Source organism: Acinonyx jubatus, chromosome A3 (genome assembly GCF_027475565.1).
Source record: "Acinonyx jubatus isolate Ajub_Pintada_27869175 chromosome A3, VMU_Ajub_asm_v1.0, whole genome shotgun sequence".
NCBI classification, from domain to species: domain Eukaryota; kingdom Metazoa; phylum Chordata; class Mammalia; order Carnivora; family Felidae; genus Acinonyx; species Acinonyx jubatus.
Genome location: NC_069388.1, coordinates 124650607 through 124678587, shown reverse-complemented (window position 1 = coordinate 124678587; position 27981 = coordinate 124650607). Strand labels below are relative to the sequence as shown.

Genomic DNA, 27981 nt, shown 5'->3' with positions numbered 1-27981 from the left:
GGGAAAGAAACAACCTAGCCTCTTGGTACTGGAAATTGCCTCACTTGAGTAAAGAAATGCATAGATCAGGGCAACACCCAGGCAAGAAAAGAGAATGGTGAACCTTATATTGAAATAACAGTTTCTGTTCTGGAAGGTACTTTCTTCTTTCTCATCTCCTTTAACAGTGCAGAATAGTGAACAGTGGATCGGAGCCTTGCAGGGTTCAAGTGTAAACTCCACCAATTTTTTGCTGTGTGACCTTTGGAAAGTTTCCTAAATTCTCTAAGTCTTATTTGCCTTGAGTGTAGAATGAAGGCATAGTAATATCTACTTCATTAAATTACTATAAAGATGAAATGCATAATCCATGAACACAATAGTAAGTGATAATATAAGCTATGGTTATTACTGCTAAAATGTTAGTCATATAGATTTATTGTTTTATTTAACTTTTTAAAAAATTGTTAATTGAAGTACAGTTGACATACAATATTATATTAGTTTCAGGTGTACAACATAGTGATTTGACAATGATATACATTACACAGTAAGTGTGGTTACCATCTGTCACCATACAAAGTTACTACAATATTATTGACTACATTTCCTATGCTGTACTTTTCATTCTGATGCCTTATTTATTTTATAATTGGAAATTTGTACCGCTTAATCCCCTTCACCTATTTGGCCCATCCTCCCACCCCCTTCCCTGTGGCAATCATCAGCTTATTCTCTGTGTTCATGAGTCTCTTTCTGTTTTGTGTTTGTCTGCTTGTTTGTGTGTTTCATTTAAGATTTTGAGGTAGTTATTAACATACACAACTTAAAGTTGAAAGAACGGGATAGGAAAGTTTCAGGAACTTGCCCAAAGTTACAAGTTAATGGACATGCAAGGGTTCGGGATCTCCCTCTCTCTAACTCCTAGGCCTATGCTCTTCCTTGTAGATGCCATCACTGCACAGCATGATGGAAGAAGCTACTTGTGACTGATTCTTTGGGTTCTGCCTTGGTTACATAGGTGAAGTTGTAAGTTCTTAGGTAAAGGTTAGTAAAAGTTTCAAATGTATAATATGATATATATGTCTTGAGATTTCAGTGTGCAAGGGCATTAGATTAATGGGAAGTAGAGATATGATTGAATATTCATATGCAATATTTATTTAATATTCATATTTAATATTCAATATGCAAATTGGCTGATGGGGAAACATATCCCTTCAAATTATTGCTCAACATACTGCTCCAAGTGGCGGTGACACGGCCCAGAAGCATTTGTCATCCCCACAGGGTGCCAGAGGAAGCAGCACTTCCTCTCCCTCAGCACATGTTACCTGTGCTCTCAGAAGGCACATGGCCGGCCGGGAGGGAGGCCGGTGGAGGATGCCACGTTAGCAGCCTGTGCACACGACTGCCAAGTCAAACAGAACCGGAAGGTCTAATTTTAGCCCACTCAGCCTTGGCATTGTCCCTTTTAGCCAAGATATTTTTCAAGCACCACAATAAAGTGCTTTGTTCCAGCCTTGCTGGATACTTCACAAAGGCCCAGCAAGGACAGGGTGAGCAAAATTCAGAACTGGAAACACATCAAAGACAGGAACCTCATTGGAGAGGGTCAGCACTGCTCCAGCAACCTTTGGTAAATATGCCCTTTCCATCCACCTCCCAAAGCTCCAAGAAAGGGCCCATGGCTGCCTCCCTCTTCCTCCAGCTTGTCAACCTTCTGTTGGCTGCCTGTCAACAGGTGTCTTTTCTCTTTCGTGCTAGGATTTGCAATTTACTCATTCTCTTTTCCCCTGCCTAATAAACCCACTTCTTTCCATATATCCGGATCTTGTTTTCTTTCCTGAGATGTCCAGAAAGTGCCCTAGATTACAAGCTAGAAACAATTTTACCATTTATAAGATTTGTCTATTACAACGACCTAGTGAATTAGGTGAGGTGGAAACTTTGATAGAATTTTTGGAGATGAGAAAACCGAAGCTCAAAATGGAAGCCAACTGTGGCTAAGGTCACACAGGAAAACACTGGTGGAGTTGGGACTTGAACCCAGCTCTGTGCTTTAGGGAAAGTCGTGGTCCACCAACCTGTCAAAGCAGACAGTCCACACAGGCTATTTGGGAGGGCCCTGGAAAATGTTTCCTGAGAATGTCAGTTGGCTTTATAGTCAACAGCTCCAAGCTGAAGACTGTGAATCACCATTTCCTTATTTCCTGGAAAGAAGATAAGGAAGGTTGATCCACAGACACATCCAGTGATGCTACTGTTTCCAAAGCCTTTGTAGGGGAGGAAAAATAATTTTCCCTTAACCTTTCCAGGTTCTTGGCTAAGATTCCCACCCCTGACCCCCCATAATAAAAGACAAGTCAACAGGAGGAAAACAAGCATAAGTCTGATAACATGTATACCTCTTGCATACAAAGGAGATACCCAGGAAAACCAAAATGGACCAAACCATCACCTTAAATATCATCTCCAGCTAAACACAAATAGAATGTGAGGGACAGGAGGCAGTTTGGGGGGGTCTGTCAAGCAAAACAGTAAACAAGGGTATGGTTGTTATGCACATTTAATTCAGTTGCCTTCTCCATTGACAGAGTTTCTAGAGATTTAGTCATCTCCCCCTTGAAGTTCCATAGTGAGACACCCTTACAAATGGAGATTTCTCTTATGAATATAAATGTCTCTTTCTCGGAAGGGTAACTTCTACTCATGTTAGAGATTGCCCTATGTCTTCTGTTTCTTAAAAATACTCAGCCTAAAATAATCCTACACCGAACAGGCATAGATTGGGGTAGCAAATTCTGCTCCCTTTCACCTTCTCACCTCTTTCCTTTGACCTTCAAGTAGATCTCTCTGGATCTCATTAGACAATCTTAATCCAGCCTTAGGCAGCCATAAGTGATGATCTCTGGGATCATCATCTTTTCTATCTTTTGAATTTGAATTTCAGTTATTATAATGAATACTGGAGAGTGCTTTAGCATTTACAAAGCTCTTTTCTATCTTATATCTCATTTAAACCTTGTGATAACACATCAAGATTGATATTATCATCATCAGTCTCGCATGGTAGAGCTGAGCCTCAGAGAGGTTTCCTGACATGACAGATCCTGAGGGTCAGGAACTCTGACCTGGCCACACTTTGTCTCCCTATCAATGCTTCTCTAGGGCTTTGAGATGGGTGAGAAGGTGGCAGATTCAGGGTTCTTCTGAGCCTCTCCTCCATGTTCATCATTTCACCCAGAGCTACCCAAGATGGTCCTCAGAGTGGTCTTTGGTCTGGAAGTGAACCCTGACATATTGCTGCATCAATTGTTGGAAAAGGGAGTGGCATTAATTCAAAGCATCTTGGAAGTTCCCTTTCCAGGATGCCTGAGACTGTTTTCTGAACAAAAGACATTTTGTTTGTTGAGATTATTTATATATTTTTTATGATTATTAACGTTACATGTGCTCATTATAAAAAGTTCAGAAAGATATTAAGAAATGAAATATTACCATTATACCGCCAGCAGTCATAACCACTGTTAAGATTTTGATGTAAATTATGTACTGCCCAAAGTTTCTTTGCACACAAGCTTGAGCTTGCATAAAGCAAAGCTTGCATAAAGCAAAGGCAAAGTGATACACATAGTGTCTTGTGACTTGCTTTTCTAACTGAACAGTCTATTGCAATGTCTTCTCTCCTCGTTTCTTTCTTTTTTTGGACCTCAAGTGCATGTTTATGGTAATCATACTCCTGTGTTCATGGCACACTGTCATCATTGTATATATAAAGCCCCTTTTGGATTTTATTATATATATTTTTTATTTTCTGTACTCCCACTTTCCTCTTCCATTCTACTGTGTTTAATACATGTCCTCAGTTAAGTGTTTATCCTTAAAAATACATAGTTGTTTTGTATATTCACATGTTTTGATATAAATAAATGACATCAAATCAATACCAATGTATGTCATTAGATGTAGATCTCTATTACTACTTCTAATGGCTTCATAATTTCCATTGTGCGGTTATAACCAAATCAATTTAACTAGTTTTCTATGACGGACATTTAAGTTGTTTCTTAGAAGGTAGGGTTTTTAAAATTATTTTAAACAATGCTGGAGTAAACATCCTAGTATATACATCTCTGGATTTTTGTGATTGTTTCCTTGAGATAATTTTGAAGGATTACTTTGCAAATAATTCTTCACACAATTTTTCAGCTCCTAAAGTAGTTTTATTACTGGTTCCCTAGAGTTCCCTCCCACACCTCCCTCTTTCTTTGTTCCTCCCTCCCTGTCTCTCTCCACGTTGCTGGTGTCTCCCTAATGGCACTTAGCACATTCATCTTTGATCTCTGTTTCATATGTTCTCTCTTATCGCTCAGCTGATAAGCTCTAGCTAGTTGTTGACAGAGATCACATCGTAATTAATTGATTCAACAACATTTCCTGGGCACCTGTTCAGTGTAATCTGAGGCTAACCTGACAATCACTCTGCCCTTGGGGAAGCCCGGGTCTAGGGAGGTGGCAGACATGCCTTACGGTGGGCAGACGTGCCTTACAGCGACCATGCCCTGGCAGGTGGCGTGGTGACAGCAGTGTATACAAGAGTCAGGGTGTAAAAGAGGAAGCCAGATAGTGAAGTCACCCCAGATGAGGTGTCTCATCTATGTCTAGAACATGGTTTGGAATTTACTAGAAGGCTAAAGGGGAGCTAATAGGAACTGCCCTCAAAGCCAAAGGAATAGCTAGTACACAACCAGAGGTTCAAGTTGATGCAGCAAGTTGGATCACAGGCAGGGGTGAAACCAAAGAGCTCCTGGGTGTGGGGCGGCAGTGGCCCAGGTGAGTGGTCTGGAAAGCCTGCTGCGGATTGGATTCAGGGTGAGGCTAATGGGAGTCCACTAAAGGGGTTAAGCAGGACAGTGGCATAATTGGATTTGGTGTTTTAGAAAGGTCCTTTGGCTATTATGTGGAAGATGGATTTCAGGAGGGCAAGACTGTCGATGGGAAGCAAGTTTGGAAGTTTGGATAATGATAAAAGTGAGAGATGATGGCAGTCTCAACTAAGATAGTGGCAAGAAAGAAGCTGATGGATTTTGAAAGACAGTTAGGAAGTAGGATCTACAAACTATTTCACTTCATGATTGGTCGGATACAGGGATGTGATGAGAGGCAGAATCCTGCATAACCCCCAGGCTCTGAATGGGACCCTGGGCAGATGGCAGGGTCATTTACTGAGAGAGGAGCGCAGGAAGATATGTTGAGTTTGGTATGGTTGTAGGATACAAAGGTGGAAATGTCTAACAGGCAGATGGAGATATTACCTAGTATTCAGGAAAAGCTTACCTTGGAGATGATTTGGAAATCATCTTTATCTTTGCAATATAGCATAATATTGAATAAAAGATTCTTGAATAACTGAATGAATGAATGAATGAATGAATGAATTTTTAGTGTCATTCTCCCTTCAAATAGAACATTTACTTCTATAAAGCTACCTTTATTTGAGACTTTCAAACTCTCTGTATTTAAGACCCACCCGCATGAGTTAAACTATTTTTTTAGAATTACTGTAGAAATAACAATATAGGGACACGGTAAGTGCAAACAGCTCTCAGAAAGGAAAGACCACCAGCCTGAGAATCGGAAGACTTGAGTGACTTTGCCACTACCTATAGACACTTGGACATGTTACTCTCCCATCAGGATAGATATCTCAGATACTTCTGAGAGCAAGGACTTGGATGTCTATCCTGACCACTGATGCTCAAGGCTGCTCCCAGCCCGGGGACTGGTGATGTGCAGGTGACGCAGGCGCCCCTGCTCTGTGATTCTCTCCCGCAGCTCCCTGCTGCTCTGAGATAAGGGCCACGGTCCTTCCCCACTGGGACCTGGCAGCACAACCTAGCACACAATCTGTTGGACAGAAGGCTGTGATTATTAATGAAAGCATTTCCTCTGTTACCTCACAGAACTAAGTGAGGTTCTGACACTGCCGGAGACGGCCTGTTTCCTTTCATAGAAATCAATGCTCAGAACACATAGAATGGTTGGAGAAAGATGTACCAGGAAGTAAAAATAAGATGCAGAAAAGTGGGTGGCTGCTTGAAACACTCCCAGATGAAAGGTTACCAGCTATTAATCAGCTTACACTTCTGTTCAGTGGGTGAGTGGGGAATTAGATGGAAACTTCACTCAACAGTTGATGCTTAGTCAAGGCTGTGGGGTCCTCAGATGACTTTCCTCTGTCAGGTTGGATATGAAGCACTTTTACTTGGAGGAGAAGAAGCAGGAAGCAAGACCACAGTAAAATTTCCCAAGTGCCACAGTATGTGTACTTCTGTTTACACATACCAGGTCTTGTACGAGATGTCAGGGTCAAGGTGACGCCTAGATATTGAGGCCTCAATCATGAACTGTCTGCCTCCCCATCTTCTGGAGCCATCCAGTTTGCTGGGTCCCATGATAAAGATAATAATAGCTACTGTTTGTTGAACATCTGCTATGTGGCAGGCACTGTGGGAAATAATTCAATGTGTTATCTCATTAATTCCCATAACAACCTTGTGAGAAAATTTCATCATTTCCATTTGACAAATGAGTAAACTGAGGCTCCAGTGGGCTGAGTAGCTTATCATAGAACATCATAGATGTTTTCTATGCAGCAGGAACATCATTTGATCCAGGTCTGCCCCCAGGATACTTATTTTTGTCCCGCCAAACTATGTCCAGTGAAAAATAAAAGAGACATTATGTCCCAATAGAAAAGGAAAAGAACTTGTAAGAGAGGGTGAAAGGGAAACTGAGTCTGAGCAGAAATTTTTCCAAAGTTATAGCCCAACACCTGGACGCCAAGTGTGGCTTCGGGTTTAGCCACACTTCCCAGATGTTTAAGAGATGCTCTTTGTGCCTGGGCAAGGAGGAAGAAGGTAATTGAGTCGGACCCCCAAAGCCAGTTAGGCCACTTGATGCCTTGTAGATCAGAGTCCCTGAGCACATGGCCACCTTGTTACCAGGTGGGTTTTAGTTTGGAACCACCTAGTCAGATCCAAGGGCTAACGTTCACAAGCGGCTCCCATCCTGGTCAGGGCTGTCCCCAGCTAAGGCCCTAGGAAACTTCAGACTCCACCCCTGAGCGGTAGAGAGGCTGCTCAGGTGGCAACTTGGCTGGAAACAACTGGGACAGGCCTAGAGAGGGAGGCCACTTTTCACAGCCTGGTGACAAGGACATAGATTGGCTCTTCCTAGTCCTGCAGGGCCTAGGACCCTCAACACAAATCAGCACCCAAGGGTCACAGGCCTGGGCATTATAGCAGCCTCCAAGTCTTCTTGCCCAGGCTTAGTAGCCAAGGTGCTGCTAGGCACTGTCACGGACTTGCTGTATTCCCCTAACCTTCCTGGGACTCTTCTAGAAAACATAGGGGTCAGATCAGATGATTGATCCCTGGGACCCACTTCTGCTTTCACCTCCATGTATTTATTATCCTTTCTGGGTTGGAACTCTTGTCATTTGCCCTGATGGTGCCATTGCCACTGCCATCAAAATGTTTTTCCTCATTCATTACAGATCAAATAAGTACTCATGCCTTATCTTGAGTCCCCAAGGATTCAGTCCCTCCTAACCCTACCTGTTTTATGCTTGCAGGCCAGACCTGAGCTGTAATCCTATGAGGTTCAGGGCTTGAGGTAAAGTCATCAAAGAATGCCAAAAGAAAGCATTTTTCCCCTTTTCTGAAGCTGCGGGGGTCCCCAGAGACAGCAAGAAAGGCCAGCCTGGGATCCACACTCTGCCTTTGGGGAGATGCTGCTAGAGGCTTGAGAATACTCTGTTGAGGAGGCTACAGAGGAGAGAGGCAGAAAGAGCCACTGTGTCAGATAATTGTCCTTATTAGAAAAGAAAACCCCACACAATGTGCTGGGCAACTTTGAGGCATGGTTTTCAGGGTTGCTTTAACCATCTCTGGAAACTAGCAACCTCCTGTCATTTGTTTATAGCATCCCAGGGAGGTGGTGATGGAGATTGTTTCAACAACGCAGCTGGGAGATAAACATGCATCCTGGCTTGCAAGCTTTGGGTGTTTGGCCTGAGGACGGCGTGCTGCTGGGGTTGGAGGGTGGGATCCCCCAGCCGGGTCAGGAGACCAGGGTTCTCATCCCCACTCGGCCATTGGGTGCCCGTGTGATCTTCGAGATTCTCAAGCTCTCTAACCTAAAATCAAGGGGATTAAAAGCAGAAGAACCCAGGGGCAAATCTTTTCAACTTTGGTCTTCCCTAGTTGTGTGATTTTTAAATTCTTAATGTTAATCCCAGCGCAGGATCTTGAAACAACATCAGGGGTGTCAGAAGGAGAGCGCGAGGCATTAGCGAGAACTTAGGTTATGTCTGTGCTGCTCTGTGTGTCTTCTCCTCAGACCATCTACTTTGATTTTTGTTCATGATTTTCATCACTGCTCCCCCAGTTGACATGCGTTGCTTGTTAAAAGTACAGATTTCCTTCTAAAGGAGGGTCTTAGGAAGCTGCATTTAAAAAAAAATTTTTTTAATGTTTATTTATTTTTGAGGGAGAGAGAGAGAGAGAGCATAAGTAGAGGAGGGACAGAGAGAGAGGGAGACACAGAATCTGAAGCAGGCTCCAGTCTCTGAACTGGCAACACAGAGCCCAAAATGGGGCTCAAACTCACAATCTGCAAGATCATGACCTGAACCCAAGTTGGAGGGTTAACTGACTGAATCACCCAGGCACCCCAGGAAGCTGCATTTTTCACTAAATAAAGATGATTCTTTTACTCAGGCACATTTGGGGGACTCTAGTTTAGAGCTGTCACCTGAAGACCACCCACAGGTGAAGTTGCCTGATCTGGTGGGCATTTGTCTCTCTGTCCCCAGTGCTCCATAGGTCTCTGCTCTGAGCAGTCATGTCATCAGATCCCACATCGCCAGGGGCGTGAGGGTCTCCTGCATCCAGTTCTGAGCTTTTCAAGATGGGAACCATATCTTCTCTGTATATCCCACCATGCCTAGCACAGAGCATTTCTCGTAGACAACACCTATACTGTCTGCCGAGCTGAGCTGCCCAGAGCTAACCAGGCCAGGGTCATTGTTGATGCAAACTATGCTATCAAGAGAAGAAGGGAGAGTGGTAGGAACTTGTGAAGTGTCCAAGAGAAGACAGCAATGGAACCGAGCCTTGCAGGAGGAGTCAAGTTTAGACAGGTGGTAAGGGAAACAAAGAGCCATCCAGGCAGGAATCTAAGCGTGAAAAGGCCCGTCTCTTCTAGTTATTCCAGTGTACAAGTGAGGAGCCCAGGGCTTAGAGAAAGCACCTGATGTATTCAAAGTTTGCCCAGGTAATCTTACACTACAACGAGCTCTGCTCCCATTTAAGACTCTTTCCACACATGGCTATATTCCATTGGCCTCCAACTGAGCCTCTAAAGCTCTTTCTCTGCTCTGAGCCCTGCTTCCAGGCCTCGTTCCCCACTGGTATGCTTACCCTGTGTATCTGCACATGTGGCTGGGCCTCTCTCTCTCAGCCCCGAGTCTTTGCGTGAATCTTGCCAGGATTCAGCCAGGCTGATGGCCAGATTACCTGTGAAAAGCCAGGCCCGCTGTTCTGTGTGCCTCATCGCACACAGATGACCCTGCTGTGTTCTAGGAGGTTGGACTTAGATATCAGAGTGGGTAAAGGACCAGCTCAGGGCAACACACACACACACACACACACACACACACACACACACACACACTACTTGAATCTTCTCTAGGACCCAAAGGGTTTGTGGAGGAAAAATTCCCATGGGTGCTCCTTACCTCCCCTGGTGGTCTTTTCCTCCTTTAGGAAGTCTCTCAGATCTGTTCTAAGGGCACTCGTTCATGTTCTGCCTCTTCTGCTCTGGAGACATGGCTGGAAGTGGAAGAGAGGTGGGCAGAACTCAAGGCAGGAAAACCAGTTAGAAGGTGGCTGCAGAATCCAGGCAAGAGAATATGACAGCCTGGATCAGGAAACCAGTGGGGTTCTGGAGAACGACATGTATTCTGAGCAAAGCTTTATTAGCTGGTTGAGCTAAGGCGAAGTACTCATTCTCCCTGAGCTTCAAAGTCCTCATCAGTAAAAGGCAGATGATAATAATCTCTTTCTTACTGGTTTGTTGCATGGGTAAATGTTGCTGCATGAAGACTTTTGTAAACTGTAGAGTATGAAAACATGGTCTTTTCCGGGTATCATTTGCAATTTGGTGCTGGGCTTTCATCACCCACAGGCCCATTCCTGGTGCCCATCACTGGTCCTGTTCTATGCCTGTCTTAATAGCCTGGAATGCCAACTTTAAAATAATGCACTCCAGTGCCTGTGCCCTCCCTTCTTAGGCAAGAAATGTTCAAGTACCAACAGGTGCCCAGGTAAAGAATCCACAAAACCAACATGTGTGGACTCTTTCAAGACAAGCCAACTTCAAATCTGTGACTCATGTTTTCATATTTACAGAACTTATGCTACAGATCCGTGAATGATGGGGTTGGAAGGGCCTTAAAGGTCATGTGTTCCAACTCATTTGTTTTTCAAATGGGGAAACTGAGCAACAGAGGAAGAAAAGATTTGGCTCAAGATCACAGAATGAACTAGAAACAGAGCTGGGATAACCTGCCACCTCCCCCCACATGGAATATTTTATTTTATTTTATTTTATTGATGTCATGAAATCTTTTTATTGGGAATATGATAAGCTTTACTGTCATTTTTACCCTTTCTGTTGTCCTGCTTCCATAATGAAAGACACTACTGACCCATATCACTGCAGCCCCAGGACAAGGGGAGCATAGGTGGGGAGTGTTAACCCAATGCTTTCCTTCACGTATCAGATATTACTAAGCACCACATTTATGCCAAATACTGAGAATATTGAGACAAAAGACATGAGCTCTGGCTTGAAGATGTTCAAAATTTAGTGACGAAGACAACAAAAAAATGGTCTCTGACGGGGGTGGGGGGCAGGCCATTTTCCAAACAGTTAAAAGAAACATTCTTCCCATCTGTTGCCTGCATGTTATGTTTATACTTATGATTGCATTGACTCTTTTCATATATACATTACTAGGAGACTGACTTTCCCAGAAAGAAACATACCAAATACCACAACGTGATGAAGGCCAGTGCCAAGGTCCTTGACTGTGGACTCCACAGTGGCTCAGTGCCCCTCATTCATTCATCCCCTCAAAAATTATTTGTTGAGCACCTAGTACGAAGTAGCAGGGATGCAAAGATAAATAAAAGACAGTCCTCTTTCCCAAGAAACTAACAATCCAGTAGATTGGATAATGAGTAATGAATAATGACCATGAAAGCTTTTACAAGAGAGTGGAGACGACTTTGAGAAAGGATGCCTAAGCGAGCCTTGGAAAGTCAGCAAAGGTTTCACAGAAGAGGTAGCATGTGAGCGGAGGCTACTTAAAGAAAGAGAAGAAGTCTGCTGAGCAAGTGAAAAGACAGATGGGCAGAAAATGAGGATGTGAGTAGGCAGGCCAGGTGCCAGGCGAGGGAGATAGGGCTGCATGCTGTAGACAATGGGAAGTATTGACGGTTTTAGGGAGAGGCTCAGAGAGCAAGGTTTGTATTTTAGAAATTCATTCAAGCAGCCATACAGAAGGTGGGCTGGGGTCAGAGATCCCAGTGAGGATCATGAACCCAAACAAGGCGTGATGAAGGCAGTGGTAATGCTGCTTTGAGCCAGGCCAGAATTTGATTTTCTCTGTAACCCATCTACTGCCAGGCACACCTAAGTGATAGTGCTGAGTATGACCCATAACCAAGAAGCATGAAGTGCTGCATTTGAGTCTCCAAAATGGTGATTCATGGTCCTGACAGTGTTCCCTGTGTGAGACCACCCTGTCCCCAGTCAGTCAACAGGAACATAAATGATCCATGGAGAAGCCACGCTTCCTTGCTTAAGAGAGAAGCTGACATGCTGTTGACCTTCTAAAGGCATTTTTGAAGGCAGTTTTTAATAACCCTTAATCCATTTTCCCATCATTAATACAAACCCACTCTGGCTTGTGGTTTTGGTAAACTCTAACAGTCTTTTCCCAACTAGGGCCTGGCAAAGTGACTGATCCCTGTCTCATCCCTTCTTTCAGCGCCAAGAGGCACTGATTCAGCCTTGCAAGCTTTTCTGCTTTTGCCCCTCCTGTTCCTTCTGAAATGCCTTCCATCCACCTGTCTGTCTGTGATTGTGCATTCGAGTCTTGCTAATCCATGTTCAAATTCTGGCTCTGCTACGCATTACTTGTATGATCTTGTACAGGAGAGCTGCCCTAATCCTTATTGCAGAGCTGTCATAGGGCCAAAGATCGAGGGTAAAATGCTCAACACAGTGCCTATCCCACAGCCAACCCTCAGTATTCAGCAGCTGTTATTGTTAGGTGAGATTCTAGTGCAGAAATGAAAATTTGTAATTCTCTACTGCAAACAACAAAGTGAAGTCCTGAAAGTTTGGTAATACATCTTTCGATTAGCAGGGTAACCATGGATTAGAGTGTTCTTACCCAGCTTAATTACACTTGACACCTGAGTACCCAACTTGATTTCCACATCCAGCTGTGGAATCCCACAGTAACCTATTATTAAGAGACAGTTGCTAATAAGAGACATGGAGCTTGAAATTAAGAGCAAAAATCAGTCGAGACGCTCCGCGATAAAAGAGCAAAGTGGCTGCTCCTCGGTCCTTTGCTCAAACAGAAGAATTGGGAAGAAAAATGGCCATTTTCAGGATATCTTCTCACTGTGTCCAGCTGGGATGATGCTGAGGAGGAAGCTTTCCCTGGAAGTAGCAAGAGTGGTTTGGTTTCACTACAGTGAAAGGATTTTCAATGTTAGGGCAGGTCACTGACAATGGGTATGGAATCTGTTGTAGAAGGAGGCAAAAAAAGCCCCAACAAAGCATGTGATGAGATTACCCTTTCTGGGTGATTGCAAGGATAGACCTGCCTGGAGCCTGAGAGAGAATTTGTCTCAAGAACATTGAAGGCCTAGATCCACTGGGGTAAAATTTTCAAAGCCTAATTCAGTTCCCGTATCAGGGTTTTGAAGATCTTGTGGCTTTCCTTATTCTGGTGGTCCTTCAGATTTTCAGTTTAATTTTACTTTTTAAATCAATCTGTGGTTAAGCTTGGTTTTCATTCTTTTTTTGTTATAAAACAACAACATTCAAGGGAAATTTTTAAAAGTCACCTTCAATTTTCTGGCACTAATACAAAAAATAGTTTAATTTTGGAGTATTGTTTATCTTTGTTTACCTACTTATTTCTTAATCAGCCATCACAGTAAATCTGAAAGAGTTTAGTTATTATATAATATATATAATATAATAAAATACAATATAATATAATATATATTTAGTTATTATATAATATATATTTGGTTATTATATAATATATAATATATACTTTAGTTGTATTATATATGTGTAACATATATATTATATACATAATTTTATTAAGGAAGAAATTTAAGATAAAACAGTTCATTAATATTGCCCTAAGTAACATACATGGCAAACGGTCAATAACCTGGCACATAACTGATATAGGTAACATTATTTTATGTATTTTATGCACTGTTATTTGCTGATCAGATTTCCCAAGTCTGTTTGTGATCACTTGGCTATAAAGCCTTCTCATTGTGTGTGTCAACAATCCCACTCAATATCTTTACAAACTACATGTAGCATTAGGCACCTAGGCGGCAAGTGCTAATGGATTTTAATTCAGAAAAAGAGGGCATAAACAGTTCCCATGTACTTTACATGAATAGCAAAAACAAGGATGGCTGTTTCTCCATGTAGGATCTATGCCATGTAAAAGGGGACACGTGACGGGGAAGGCTGAGCTCTGCTGCCTCTTGAGCTGTGAGAAGAGTCTTGTTCCATCCTCTCCCTACTGGAATGCCAAATAGAAGGAGGCAGACTTGGGGGGACTTTGACCTGACACACGGGAGGGAGTTCCCACCAAGGGCTGCTCAGGACTCTGATGTGGCTCCTAATCAAGCTTGAAATGACCACAGCTAATTGCATTAATTTGCTTTCCTTCAGGCAGAATGGGGAAACAGAATAGCAAACTGGCCCCTGAAGTGATGGAGGACCTGGTGAAGAGCACAGAGTTTAACGAGCATGAGCTCAAGCAGTGGTACAAAGGATTCCTCAAGGACTGTCCAAGTGGGAGGCTGAACCTCGAGGAATTTCAGCAACTCTACGTGAAGGTAAATGGTTTCCACCTCTTGTTTTCTTAAGGCCACAAAATCCAGTCTTCATGAAATGTAGCTTCCTATGGAATTACAACTCCAAGTAGCCTATCTGTTTCAACACTGGTGGTTTTCCAACCAAAAGGAAAAAATGGGCATTTTTAAAAATGCAAAGGGGTGTGTTTTTTCCAGACGTAAGTCAAGCAGTTTCTGAATAAGAAGAGTAATTGTTCAGCCAAAACACTGACTAGAGTTCAGAAGATGACAGTGTTGGGTGAAAGAACAGTAGAAATCTCAGTACAGTGTTTGCTGATGATTATTGACAAGCTGTTAATTATACTATTGTTTGGCTTGTTAAAGGTATCTGCACCTCTCTCCATTAAAAAGAAAGTACCTGGGCCCTTTTTCACTACAAGGTGTCTTCCTATATGCAGATAAGAAAAAAACCTGGATTCCCACATCAGCACATTTGGAAAGGGGTAGGGAGGTCTGGTATACATTTGGGCATCAAGGTCTACAAAATGAACTCTTAACTCAGCATTTTGTACTGTTTACAAGTGAATCTTACCCTGGACATTAGATAAAACTGTTCCATGGCAGGTATAATTTCTACTGCAGTGGTATTATTTTGGTTTGTCTGAGTTTATCAGTTGTATTGTTTCTAGATTTGGCAAGATCTAAGACATTCTATTTTGTGTACACTTATCTAACGTTAGGCTTGTGGAAAAATGCATTGTTTTTCTTTTAACTTTTCTGACTAAAATACCAGATAGAAAACGTTGCTTTTATCCTTTAAGTGTAGAAATCAGTTTGAGCAGTTGAACCATCCGCATGAATATATGTGTGGAGGATGATTGTATAGGCATTGTTTTTACCTCCTGAAGTTGAATGCTTCACATAGCTTGTGGTCTGCAATTCCATCCTTGCACAAGCAGGGACACGTATAAGAATGCTCATAGCTGCACTGTTCACAATAGCAAAACTGGGAAACAACCCAAATGCCCATCAGAGGGAGAGTGGAAAATAAACTGTGATGTATTCACATAGCAGTCAAAACAGTTGATCTGTAGTGACACTAAAACGTTAAGTGCAAAAAGTGAGTCTTAAAATATTCTAAATTAAACACAAAGAAGTTTACAAAAATATTTTACAAGACTACCAATAAATGCAATAAAGTCATATAAAAAGGAAAGCAAGATTGATGAATACAGGATCCAGACTGGTGGCCACATCCAGTGGGGAAGAGGCAAGGGACGGGATAGGAGTAGGGCCACAGGATTAGATACAGATTGTATCTACGTTGTAGCTGCGGTTTCAGGTGGTGAGTTTGCAGATGGGCGCTTATTGCATGATTAAAAGCTCAATAACCCTGTAAGGACCACTGATGAGTGTCAGGGACACAGAATTCTCACTAATACAAAGCTGAGCAGCTGGGGGCCGCAGGTAAATACAAAACTATCTCCTTAAATGTGTGTCGAAAGGTACCCTTAGGGTGGCCTGTGTGTATATCATAAGATCACTCTGCCATTTCTAAGATCGAAGAATTAGTTTTTATCGTGTCGAGCTCTTTCAGGTAGAAGTGCTGAGAAGTGCATTTATTGTTCAATTGATATAAATTGCTTTTGCAGAGAAGTGGGATCATTTGCGTTTTCTTAAGTGATTAAACCACTCTCCATAGTTTTGAAAGTCACATCTTCTAACATTTTATCACCCAGGGGTTAGCCTGAGCCTCACAACTGTCTTCACTCTCAGCCCCAAGGGAAGTACAGACAAATGAGATTTGTCAAAGCTACTTTCATATCACTGGAGGTCATGCAAGCTGTCACTCTGTGTTTAAGAAAGCTCTGTGTGCCACATTCCTCGCCATTTGTTTCAAATGAGAGCAGTTTGCCTTTGAAGAAAGAGTTGAAATGCAGGAAATGAGGTATTTCATTTACACACTGAAAGTACTCAGCACTGGAAGAGCACCAGCCTCAAGATGGGGGGTGGGGGGCATATAAACATTAAACGCGGCTGTGGTACAACTGATGTATATCTACCAACATCATCCACCTCCTCCACCTCTCTCACTCCACCCCAGAATGGACTTTTTTATTCCAAGAAGAGAATATATGACTTTCTGAGTGGAGTTTAGATTCCTGGCAGCCTCTTCACAACCATATTCAAACTCAGCCTATGCTCTTCCGTCAAATAGTCAGAAAGCAAGCAAAGTCTTCTTGTCCTTCCAGAGTTGTCCAAGGACATCATACAAAGCAGAACCACAGAGGAAATATGCTGTGTACACAGGGAGAGGAGAAGAAAAAAAAAAAAAAAAAAAGACAGCTCCGATATGCTAGAAGGAAGAAGCCCAGAGAAAGATGTGGATTGTGTAATGAGGCTCAAGAGAGGGGCTAACAGAAAAAACTTCCTTTAATGCTGCTGAAAAGTGCAAATATTTGGCAAGGCACGGTCCTTACCCTGGTGAATAGGCACATTTCTGTAGTTCCTTCTGTCTCAGTGTGGACACTGAGACATCCTAGAATCCGGCTGAGTGAGCAACTCTGCCCGTGGCCGCTGCCCTCCTGTCTGGGTAGTCAGCCTGGTGTGGGTACAGTCACCAGTATGACCCATTTCAGGCTCTAGGAGAGACACCTGGCTGCTGGAGAACCACTCTTTTCAGAGTGTGGGGAGGAGCAAAATAATGGGAAAGGCCCCTCTGCAAGGCCCAGAGCCACAAACTCTGAACTTCAGAAGCCTTTGCATCCAAAATGTAAAGGAACCCCTTCCTTAAGTCCATGTTTAAAAATGTTTAAAACTGAGGTTCAGAAAAATGAGGCCTGGTGTCATAGAAAGAGGGAAGGTAGGATGCGTATTAAAGATGGGCTTGCCAACCGTCCCCGCAGCCCACAGCCCTGCCTCATGACTGGATTCCATGGCAGCCCCCATCAGCCCACTCCAGCCCCTCCAACATACAGCTGCAGGAGCGAGCTTCGCAAAACACAGGTCTGGGCACGGGTCCTCCTTGTTAAGCTCATTCTTTAGTCCTGTAGGCCATAGTCACCTCATTTCAATCAACATGAGACCCAGTGGTTAGGATAGAGCCTGCCACAGAGCAAACATCAGTAAGCGTTTGTTTGAGTGAATTATATTAAATGCTGACTATGTATCTCCTTCTCAGGGAGCTTTGTAGTGAAGACATAGAGAAATGACTAATGGATGGTCCTGCCTGTCCTCCAGGATCTCACAGGTTAATTGAGAAGACACAGTTAAGCCCAATACAAGGCAGAATGACATAAATGCTTGTTGGCGGGGCAAAAGGAGAGGTTAATTTCAAAATGAGATACTAAAATAAGAAGCTAATTTATGCAATGATTAAAAGCAAACTTTTAGCCTTTTGGAAGATAAAACGTCTGAGTAGATAGTTTTTTGTTTTGTTTTTTTTTTACCTTTTTCAACCTTGGTACCATGTTTATTTTACAAAAATATATTGATGGGGGGGCGCCTGGGTGGCTCAGTTGAGGTCTGGCTTCGGCTCGGGTCATGATCTTGCGGTTCGTGGGTTTGAGCCCCGCGTTGGGCTCTGGGCTGACAGCTCGGAGCCTGGAGCCTGCTTCGGATTCTATGTCTCCCCTCTGTCTGCCTCTCTGCTGCTTGCACTCTGTCTCTTGCATTGTCTCAAAAATAAATGTTTAAAAAAACTTAAAAAAAATATTGATGGAATCCCATTCAATAAGAAATTTTCTGGGCCTGAAGCTTTGGAAATGTAAGTCTACTCACCAAAACTCTATTGACACAACTACTCAGAGACATGTATTAAAACAAATAAAAAGAAATGATGTCACAGACTCTGGAGCACCTAAATGTTTTATGATAAAGATCTTTTGATAGACCAAGGGAGATTTTTCTAGTTAATGATGTATCAAAACCATATTCTATAATTCTTTATAGAGTTTTAGAACTTAACTCGCAAATTGTGTTCTTATGCCTAAAAACCAGTATCAGAAGAAAAAGGCATGCTTCCTGGAAGTTATATGCAAACATATAAATGTAAGATATTACGTATAAAATCTTTGTTTTATAGAATATGGAATAAAACATTTGCATTTCATTCTGCCCTGTTTACTGTGCGACTTTGGACAAGTGACTTGGCAAATGAAAAAATTGATCTACATCCATGACCAATTCAAACTTGAATGTGTATTGGGGCACCTGGGTGGCTCAGTCGATTAAGCATCCGACTTTGGCTCAGGTCATAATCTCACAGTTTGTGAGTTCGAACCCCACATCGGGCTCTGTGCTGACAGCTCAGAGCCTGGGGCCTGCTTCAGACTCTGTGTCTCCCTCCCTCTCTGCCCCTCCCCCCCCCCAAATAAATAAACATTTAAAAAATTACAAAAAAACTTGAATGTGTATCAAAATCACTTGGGCTATTTAATCAGCAGATTGATGAACACCTTCCTCAGTGTTGCTGTTTTACTGGGCCTAGGACAGAGCCCCAATAAATGGATTTCTAGTAAGACCTCACAGACAGTTCTAATGGAGAAAATCCATGATGGACTTGCTGAGAAGTGCTGGCCTAGAGTTTAACCTGGGAGTATCCTTGGGTTGGCTTCTGGAATTCTGTACATGCTGAGATGGTATGTAAAAGTCTGTATACTCTTTTGGGATAGCTTTCATCAGATTTATAAAGTGTTCGGTAGTCTGAAGAAAGGTTAAGAATCACCAAAGATGCTTCTAACCACTGTCAGGCTGACATTCTAATTCCCACCACAGCAGAGTTAGTGTGTCTTACACTAATACAAAGGGAGAAACATCTCCTTTTGAACTATACTTTCAAATGAACTTACCTGGCAGAAAATAAGAATGCAAGTTTCTTATCTGCACCTCGTTAAATTGGTTTCCAGTTTGCAGGCGATGTTTTCCTGATTTGGGGACCTTAATTAATTTGTGTTTTATTCAGAGCCCCATGGAAATGAAAATGGGAAGGCCCCAATAGGATAAAATGTGATCCCTCCCTGTCATTCTCTCCTAAGCACACCTACGTGCCGGATACCGTGTAGGCGTGAATCCACCGGGAATGTCAGGGTTCCTTCCCTTGGGCCTCTGTGGTCTGGTCTGCCCTCAAGGACCTCATAGGTGAGTGTAGGCTTCATATATAAATATATCTATGATTGTGAGGAGGCCCATGAAAGACAAGGAAGGGTCTCTGGGCCCAGGGAGGGCTGGCAGGGAAGGTGATATTGAAGCTAATCCTCAAAGGAAAGGTGGTTTGGACATAAGAATCTGTAGGTCTGTCTGGAAACTCAAGAATCCCACTGACCAGAATTCAAAAAGCTGGAATAAAAAATGATTATTGTGTTTGAGAGCCCCTTCCTATGGTGTTGGCAGGAGGCCCACCGACTGAGTATATTAGGCTGAAACGAAAACATAACAAAACAGAACAAACAGCTCAAAAGCTTCTCCCAGGAGAGCCTTCCTTAATCCCTCCATTCTCAAAGAAGAGTCTCTTCCTCTGCTTTCCTGTGACTTTGGTCCCCCCACCTCCTTTCACAAGGATATTATGTCTTTAAAGCACAACCATGCAAGCTTTTCTCACCTCACTAGCAAGAGCCCTTCTCCATCCCCCAGAGCCTACAGTGCTATTGGTGTTTTGCCTGATTACACATAAATGTGGTGTCGTTTAACCGGAAGCCTGGATGTGTACCTGCCTCGGCCATACACTAGCCATGTGAACTTGGGACAGTCTTATGCTTAAAAGTTTGTTAAATAAATCAACAAAACACTCTGACTCTCTGTTTCCTAATCTGTCAAATGGGGAGACTATTCTGAGTGCTATTAACTTAATGTGAGAGACAACCAAAGTGCTTTGTAAACAGCAAATCATCTTGTCCTGGAGAGGCTCAGCAGTGGCTTGAGCTCAGGCACATGGGTGTGGGAGAGCTTCCAGATGCCAGATTGCCCAATCTCTTGGGCTGTGACATCAAGAGCTGGCTCCCCCATATATTTTATCAAAAGAAAATGTGACAGAGATGGCTATTATGGCTTCTCAACATCTGATTCGAATCAATTTTGAAAATAAAACTCTTGGCTCAAAACAGATTTTTGGATGATCAGTTTTCAGGGATTCAGACTGCTTGTTCCTAAGAGGTAATTAGGAGTAGGTAGGCCTTATTAAAAATTTGTCGGCAGAACTATATACAGAAACATTTTAATTCCTTCGGGAAATAGACATTACATAAGACACAAAATGTCATCCAGATTGGGCTGGTGAGGACGTTGCAATTTTTAGTGAGAACCTGGGAATTCATTTCCATTTGGAATGTTTGCCAACATGATTGAGGCTGCACTTCAGCTTGAATTAATGTGGAAAACAAGAGTTAGGGACCGAAATCTTGAGGAAGAAATGACAATAAAGTTGTAGTTCTGGGAAAACAAGGTCCCATGTAAGGCTCTAAAGCATTTTATTATGGTGAGATTGTCTCAGGGAATAGTTGGCTACCATCGCGTCTTGCATTGGAGAGAGCATTTATCCTAGAGGGGTAGAAGTGATAACCTTCTCCTGTCTCACAGGGTGTGAAATTATTTTGGATGGCTTCCAAAATAAAAACCTTGGGATTTTGCTTTCCAATGATAGGGCAGGTGTCAGTTAGAGAGATATCAATGGCCATTGCAGCCATGATATCCAAAGGAATGCTCTTAGATGATACCTCAACTTCTCTGCCCTCAGGATACGTTCACACAGGAGGAAATTGAAGCCCTTGGGGGGGAGGGGGGGAGGAGTCCAAGATGGAGCTGTTTCTTTATCGCTCCAGTTAACCCCCCAAATGCTGTGCCTCAACTCCAGCCTGATTATGGAGGTTTCAAGCCAGAAGGACCTACTCTCCCTCTAGCATTTCTCTGCAGCTAATTGTGAAAGAACAATCCATTTCTCATTGGAAATAAAGCCAAAGAGGCAGAAGTAGCCCATTTCTATTACAGAATTAGATTTGAAGATACAAAATCATGTCTGGACCTCTCACTGTAAAACTGCTTTACATTGGATTTGTCTGACCTTTGAAAGGGTGACGGGGGTTTGATCTGATACCATTGACCCATCTTGGTGGGAATCATTTCCTCCCTACCTTCCTGTGGCCCACTGAATGCCTGCCAGAAGAATGCTCGCTATCGTTGATTATTTGCTCTCATGTCTCCACTTGGAATGGGTCTTGGACCATTGGCATTTCTCTCTAAAGGTAGTTACAGAGCTTGGATTCCCACCCTTGTGACTGCCTAATATTGCTATGAATCGTGTCCTGTCCTGAGCTCTAAGTCACTTTTCCCATCTCAGATGAAATGCAGTCCTAAATGGGGGAGAAATGGAGGAGGTCAGCAGCAAAATAGGGCTAAATCTACCTACAAAATATCCAAGGGCCTCATTAGCTCTAATGTAAGAGAATCCATCTGCAGATAGTAATCCGGAGAAGCTATTAGCAGTCTCCCACCTTCAGCAAACACTATCAAGTGGTATCTATAACTAATTTGTAGCCGAGAGCTATGGGGTTGCATAATGTGAGTCAGATTGCCTCACTCACTTAAAGGCCTAGCAGAACAGTCTATATAGATAGCAGAAAGATAACAGAGAAAGTTTTGTTTGTCCCAAAACCAGTGCAGATAATCCAGCCTAGCAAATTTCTGTAGAAGTACCTTCAGTGAAGATTTCAAGATACCTTGAAATATAAGTAGGATCTGTAGCTCTTAAGGATTTCCTTAAGAGGAGGGAGAATCTAAGCAAGGCACAAGGGCAGGGAGACCCGGGGATGGTATGGGACATACTCAGCAAGTTGTTGTGAAATGTGTTGGCTGAAATGTCAAGTGACCAAACGTATCACAGGAAAAGTGAGGTTGGAGATGTGAGTGGGGCCCAATACAGAGGTCAACAAGTGCCAGAAAAGCCCTGAAGTCCTGAATATTGTGGACAAAGCAAACAGATGGTTTCCTGCCAAGATGTGTTAGATGACCACGGACGTTCGGGTGACCTGGTGTTGTATGCTTCTTAAAACAACATAACGACAGTGTCAGGCCCGAGCAGTTCATTTTCATTTCCCTTGTAAGTGTTCTTGGTGACTCAGTGAGTAAGGCTGCAGGAGCTCACAGTGTGCCCTCAAGCGAACAACTTAGAAAAGGTTGGCTGAGTTATTCAGTGGGTATTTATTCTGTACCTTGTCTGTGCTGCACAAGACTAAACACAGAGAGAACCAGCAAGTCCCATGCTGTCTGGGGAGATAAAGCCTCCCAAACAGCCAAATGCGGAGAGCTAAGTAGGATATGAGTCAGTGAGAGCTTTGGGAGCTCAGGGGAGGAGGAGGGAGACACAGCATCAGGGAAGGTCCGGCAAGGCTTCCTGGGTGGAGGAGAAGAGGGGTGATGTGCAAGCTGGGTGCTGAGATCCCCCGAAGAACTTAGACAGGTGAAAAAACTCTCTCAGTTCTCAAGACCCTGATCTTGGAATGACCGGGACACTGCTCAGGGACATTTTGAAATTGTACTTCACATAACCTGTCTGCCCAGGCAGCCTCTCTGTCTCCTCCCTTCAGTGCCAGTCACTGACCCCACCCCCCAGGCTAGTCCAGTTCTCACCCTGGTCCAGTTCCAAGCAGAGCTGCTGGCTGGGGGCCCTCCACTTCCTAGGGGAGCAAGACTTTCCTGGGTCTTTGTTTCTGTCACAGAGAGGAGCTGGTGGTGACTTGCTGAGAAGAAGGTGAATTTGTTAAATCTCCTGGGGTGGAAACAGCGACGCTGGGTGCTCCGTGAAGGCCAGCAGGCCTGGTCTGTGCAACCAGCTGCATCTATGAAGTCAGGCCCCTCTGCCCCCTCCTTGTAGATGAAATTCCTTTTCTCTCAACTAAAAAGTGAGCGCAACATGTTTTGGTTTGAAACTAAAGACAAATGGATGGTGTTATTAGTGTGGTTTACGTTGTTTTCAGGAAAAAATGCAAGCTAGGTATTGTCTTGTGTTTTTGTGTATATATTTTACTACTAAATGACAAAAAGATATAAGGTAAGGTTATGCGTATTATCATTTTGGGCTTGGATCCCTCTATCAGAGACCCAGAGAGTGGCTTAGAGTGGCTTAGGATATCTACGTGTTACTGAAAAGGTGGCTTCTTTTGTGGAAAGGCAGCCCTGATGCCAGACACAGCAGTCTGAACTGGGGGGAGAGGGGATGGTTAAAGAGCTGAGAGTTCTAGCACAAGGCCCTCCACTCCCCCCCCCCTTTTTTTTCTCAGCTTCTGAAGCTGTTAAATGATTCTTTGCATGTCCCTTGCAAGGGCTTGACATTAAAGGTGCTCAATGAATGCTCAATGAGGTCACTCTCATTAGTACTGGAGCCTTGAGGACTGGTGACAGGAGCACAGGGTGAGGACACTGGCCTCACCGTGTGCTTCTACAGCAGAAATCTTTCATGGTCTGTTTGGCTCTGTGAGGCCTCAAGTGGCCATCTGCTCCAGGGGACTGTCCCTCCCTTTGCAGAGGGCTGTCTTGGCCTTCAGTCATGAGAACCAGCCTTCCCCAGGTTTTCTCTGTAAGCCTTCCAGTCTGGTCCAGCTCCTGTGTGGAAAGAGGGGAAGGGAGGAAGAGAAGAGCCTGCCCCAGGCACAGGTGCTGGAGGGAAGGCTCCCAGCGGTTGGGGACGTGAGACAGCTGAGCCAGTCCACCCCTCCCTGCGCTTCTCTGAAGCAGAAATGAACAACCTGAAGGTGTTACATTAACTCCAGAGAAAGGCTATGGGAGAAACATGACATCCTCTGAACATGGCATCCAAACAGTGTCCCTGGGTCGTGTGGCATAGCCCCCACTGAGGGCTGACCCAGAGGGACAGGATCCCATTTGAGGCAAAGCATCCCAACACTAGATATTAAGGCAGGTGGCAGAGAAGGTTTTATCTTGTGCAATCAAGTTTACTGTCTGCTCTAGGGGACTGTCACACGCACAAATGTTTTGATTTGAAAATAAAGATAAATGGTTTGTTTTATCAGTATGGTTCAGTGTTCCCACAGTCACCTGGTGGGGGCGTGCTGGTTGGCTTTACAACATAAAACACCATAGAAACTAGGCACACTTTAGGTCCTTTCTAGAATAAATCAGAGGGTGGCTAGATGCACAGATGAATAATAAATAGGTGATAAAAGCCAGCATTAATTGAATGCTTATTGAGTGTCAGGCTCTGTTCCAAGCATAGCACTCTGAATATATTACTCATTTGATCCTCACAAGGGTGTATGAGGAAGGTATTACGATTGCCTCCATTTTACAAATGCGGTAACTGAGGCACAAGCTGGTTAATAACTTTCCCAAGGTCATGCAACATTCAAAAGCAAACAGTTGGACTCTACTGCTAGTGCTCTTTACGAGGTAGGTGGATCCTTGATGGAAATCTCAGGTGTCCTGATCCCTGCTCTTACGGGTGGTTTGTGTGGTTTTTCTAAGCATAGTCTTTAATTAAAAACATTCAAATAAATGACCAGTGTGGTTTCAGATGACTTACAGCTGGAGTATGGCAGGGGGAAGGAGTAAGAGGTATGGGGTCAGAGATGAGTCTGCATCCTGGCTCTGCTGCTCCCCTGCTGCTGGGCTGTGGATAATTCTTCATTCTCCAAGTCCATATTTCCCCATCAGACAACAGAAGGCCTACTTTTGTTGCCTCCCAGTGTACCAATGATGCAGAGTCTGACAGTGTGAGAGCTCTCGTTGGCTGTGTTGGAGTTGGGTCAGTGGAAAACCTGGTGGGTTGACTATCTTAGGAGATTGGAGAAACCCACCCACCATGAAGAATTGCAACTTCCTCTTCAAGTACATTTAATGACCACAAATTATGAGATCATGCCCATAATGGGTGGCACTGACCTAAAGAGACATGGAGGGGTGGCTTGATTAAATGAGGTGTCAAACATGATTGGTCACCTACCCAATGGCCATCCTCCTCTCCTCTCTTCTTTCTCTCTGGTTGTGGCCAGCCTCCCACTGTAGAAGCTAAGAATCCAGGTACACACTTTCCTAGTCTGCTTTGCATATAGTATGTGGGCATGTTACCTTATCGTAGTGAGAAGGGATCTAAGAAAAGATCTGCTGGGGGGTTAGGAAGGTAGTGTAAAATATTTTCTTCACTCATTAAAAGACTAGCATGCTGGTGTCTGTGCTGTGCATATGATACCTGAAGAAACTATAGTTAACTTTCAACACTTAAGAGAGATATTGCATCCAAGCTGAACATGGTAGAGTAGAAAGATAGAAAGAACCTGGGCCCTTGGTGATATCCAAGATCTGTGAGATCAGTCCTGAAACAGTATCTGGACCATATGTTTTGTGGGATATTTGACTTTTTATGGTTTAGGCCACCTTTAGTTGGTCTTCTGTTCCTTGTAGGAGAAAGCATCCTACTTAATAAAAGAAAGATGAGAATGAGAGGCAGAAGCCCCAGTCCTGGTCAGGACAATGCTGCTAACAAGCTATATGATTCTGGGCCAGTTACCAACCTCTCTGAGTCATAGACTCTCAGTTTATTGAAAAGCCTGGTAATCCCCACCCTATCTCCCTCAGAACATTTGTGGGACCACATGAAACATTTTTTGAGCCCCACCAGCTACTTTTTCTGGAGATCTAGAAATGAATAAAATATAGTACAAAGGCAGATATGAGAGTGAACTCCATGTCCAACAGACAGAAGTTCAGTATTGCTCAGAAGAAGAGAATGAGGGGATGAGAGATAGAAGGTGAGGTGTAGGCACAGCCTCAGTTTCTCCCTCTGTAAAATGAGGTAGAGAACCATATGACCTCTTAAGTTCACTTCCGGTGCCAAGATTCTAGAAGTCGAGGGGGGGGGGGGGGCTGTCGCTGTTAGATTTCTGCTAAACCTGAATGTCCCTGTACTATAGGTCACTTGGCTTTCTAGCAGTTTTCCTGTACAACTACCCACAGGGACAGAGACTGTATCTTATTCATCACTGTATCCCCAGCAATCAAAGACAAAAATTGGTTGGTTGACAGAACACATTAATAAATAAATAAAAGGCCCTTTCTTATAGATTAACTGAAATTCAATCTGAAGAATAACTGAAAAGAGGGAAACATTTTATAGTGTGTTATCCAGAATAATAAACCCACAGAGATTCATAGAGAACCATGTTGATGTAGAATACTTAAATAAGCAGGATGCAACATAACGTATCAGGATCACATTCGCAGAGTCAAGTGGCTAGCTAATTTTCTTAGGAAGATGTGAGGCGCTAGCCAGCAAAACAGAGTAGTCCATGGACTTCCTTAAATATTATTTCCCCAAAGAGGAGATGAAAGGCTAAAATGTAAAACTAGAGATGTCTTATATGAAAAAGCTAGCTGATGATTTGGAAATTAGGCTGGTGACGTTTCAGTTTGGAATGAGATTATCAGAGAAAAGTGTGAAAACTGAAAGGATTTTAGAAGAAATGCAAGGGAGATCATAAAAGACATAGATGGTCTCTGAAAATAGATGACTGTGTCTGCTTTCTAAGTAAATCTCACTGCATAGTCAAGGTAGGACTTATTTTTATCCATATTTTTTAAAAAATGTGACATGTCGACCAGGCACGCAATAAATGATGACACCTTGTTAGAGCTAATAGGTTGTGGCTTTACGGCTTGGCCTCAGTCAAATCTCCTGTGGACTCAGAAGCTGGTGCCCAGAGACATCTTTCAAGATGACACAGCTGGGTTGCTGGGATAACTCACTAGATGAGGATTCAGCCAGCTTTGGACAGATTACATAAGACAAAACCAGGGGATGTCTTGGAGTGTTAAGGGATGACAGGAGTTGGGGTCATTGTCCATTCAGCTTTCAGGATGAGGACAATGGGGGGACTTTGGGAGTGGGTTGCATTAGCCACCTGAACCAGCCACTGAATAGAAAAATCTTGGTGTCCAGACTAATGAAGAATGTCCTGGGTAACTGGGGATTCCAGCTAATAGAGAATTAACATGCTATATCTCAAGCAAGGATGACTGTTTTCATAAGAATCAGTCTTATCATTTCCTCTTAAGGTTTCAAAGATATCGAAGATGCCCAATTATTTTGTGTTAGAGACATATGTTAATGTATGTTTATTGTTCAAATGGATGAATGACTTCCTTGAAGTCCTTCCTTGAAGGACCAAACTCAATTGAATTAATACCTGAAAATGAAGATCCTGCTGAGTGAGTGTGTGAGAGAGAGATATTATACATATACACACAAATACACACATATATATTCAATTTATGTATGAGGGTGCCTAGGTTAAGATAAAAGTTCAACTGAGTATGACAGACTCATGTGGTTTCAACATGACTAAAGGCTGTTTTTCTCTCACAGAAAGTCCAAGCCAGCTTTGCAGCGCTGCTCCACAGCCATCAGAAATTCAATCCCCTTCTCTCCTGGTGCCCCTTCCTAGGGCATTGCTCTGATTCACATGACCCCAAGTAGCTCACCACAGTCTCACCTTCCAGCTAGTGGGAAGGACAAGACAGAAGGAATGGGAGAATATATCCCTCCCTTTAAGGGCAAGCCCCAGAAATTGCACACATCACCTCAGCCATATCCAGGACTTAGTCTCAGGGCAACACCCAGCTGCAAGGGACTCTGGGAAAGTAGCCTTAATTTGGGATGGCCATGTGCCTAGCTAAGAAGTCAAGGACTCTGAAAGGAGAGAAAGCTAGATGGAAGACAGCTAGCAGTCTCTGCCCAGAAGGTACATTTTTGGTGGGTGTCTGTCAACAGCCTCTCTTCTAAAGGTCAGGTGCAAGATGT

At 43.3% G+C, this 27981-nt stretch overlaps 1 protein-coding gene across 1 annotated transcript in view; it reads left to right on the top strand.

The window, feature by feature from the left end:
• VSNL1 (visinin like 1) overlaps positions 1–27981 on the top strand; it is a 97226-nt gene that overhangs the window by 25139 nt on the left and 44106 nt on the right. Inside the window, exon 2 of the mRNA XM_015078376.3 lies at positions 14056–14222. Coding sequence (XP_014933862.1) covers positions 14061–14222 — 162 coding nt within the window. The 5' untranslated portion in view covers positions 14056–14060. The remainder of the gene's footprint in view (positions 1–14055; positions 14223–27981) is intronic.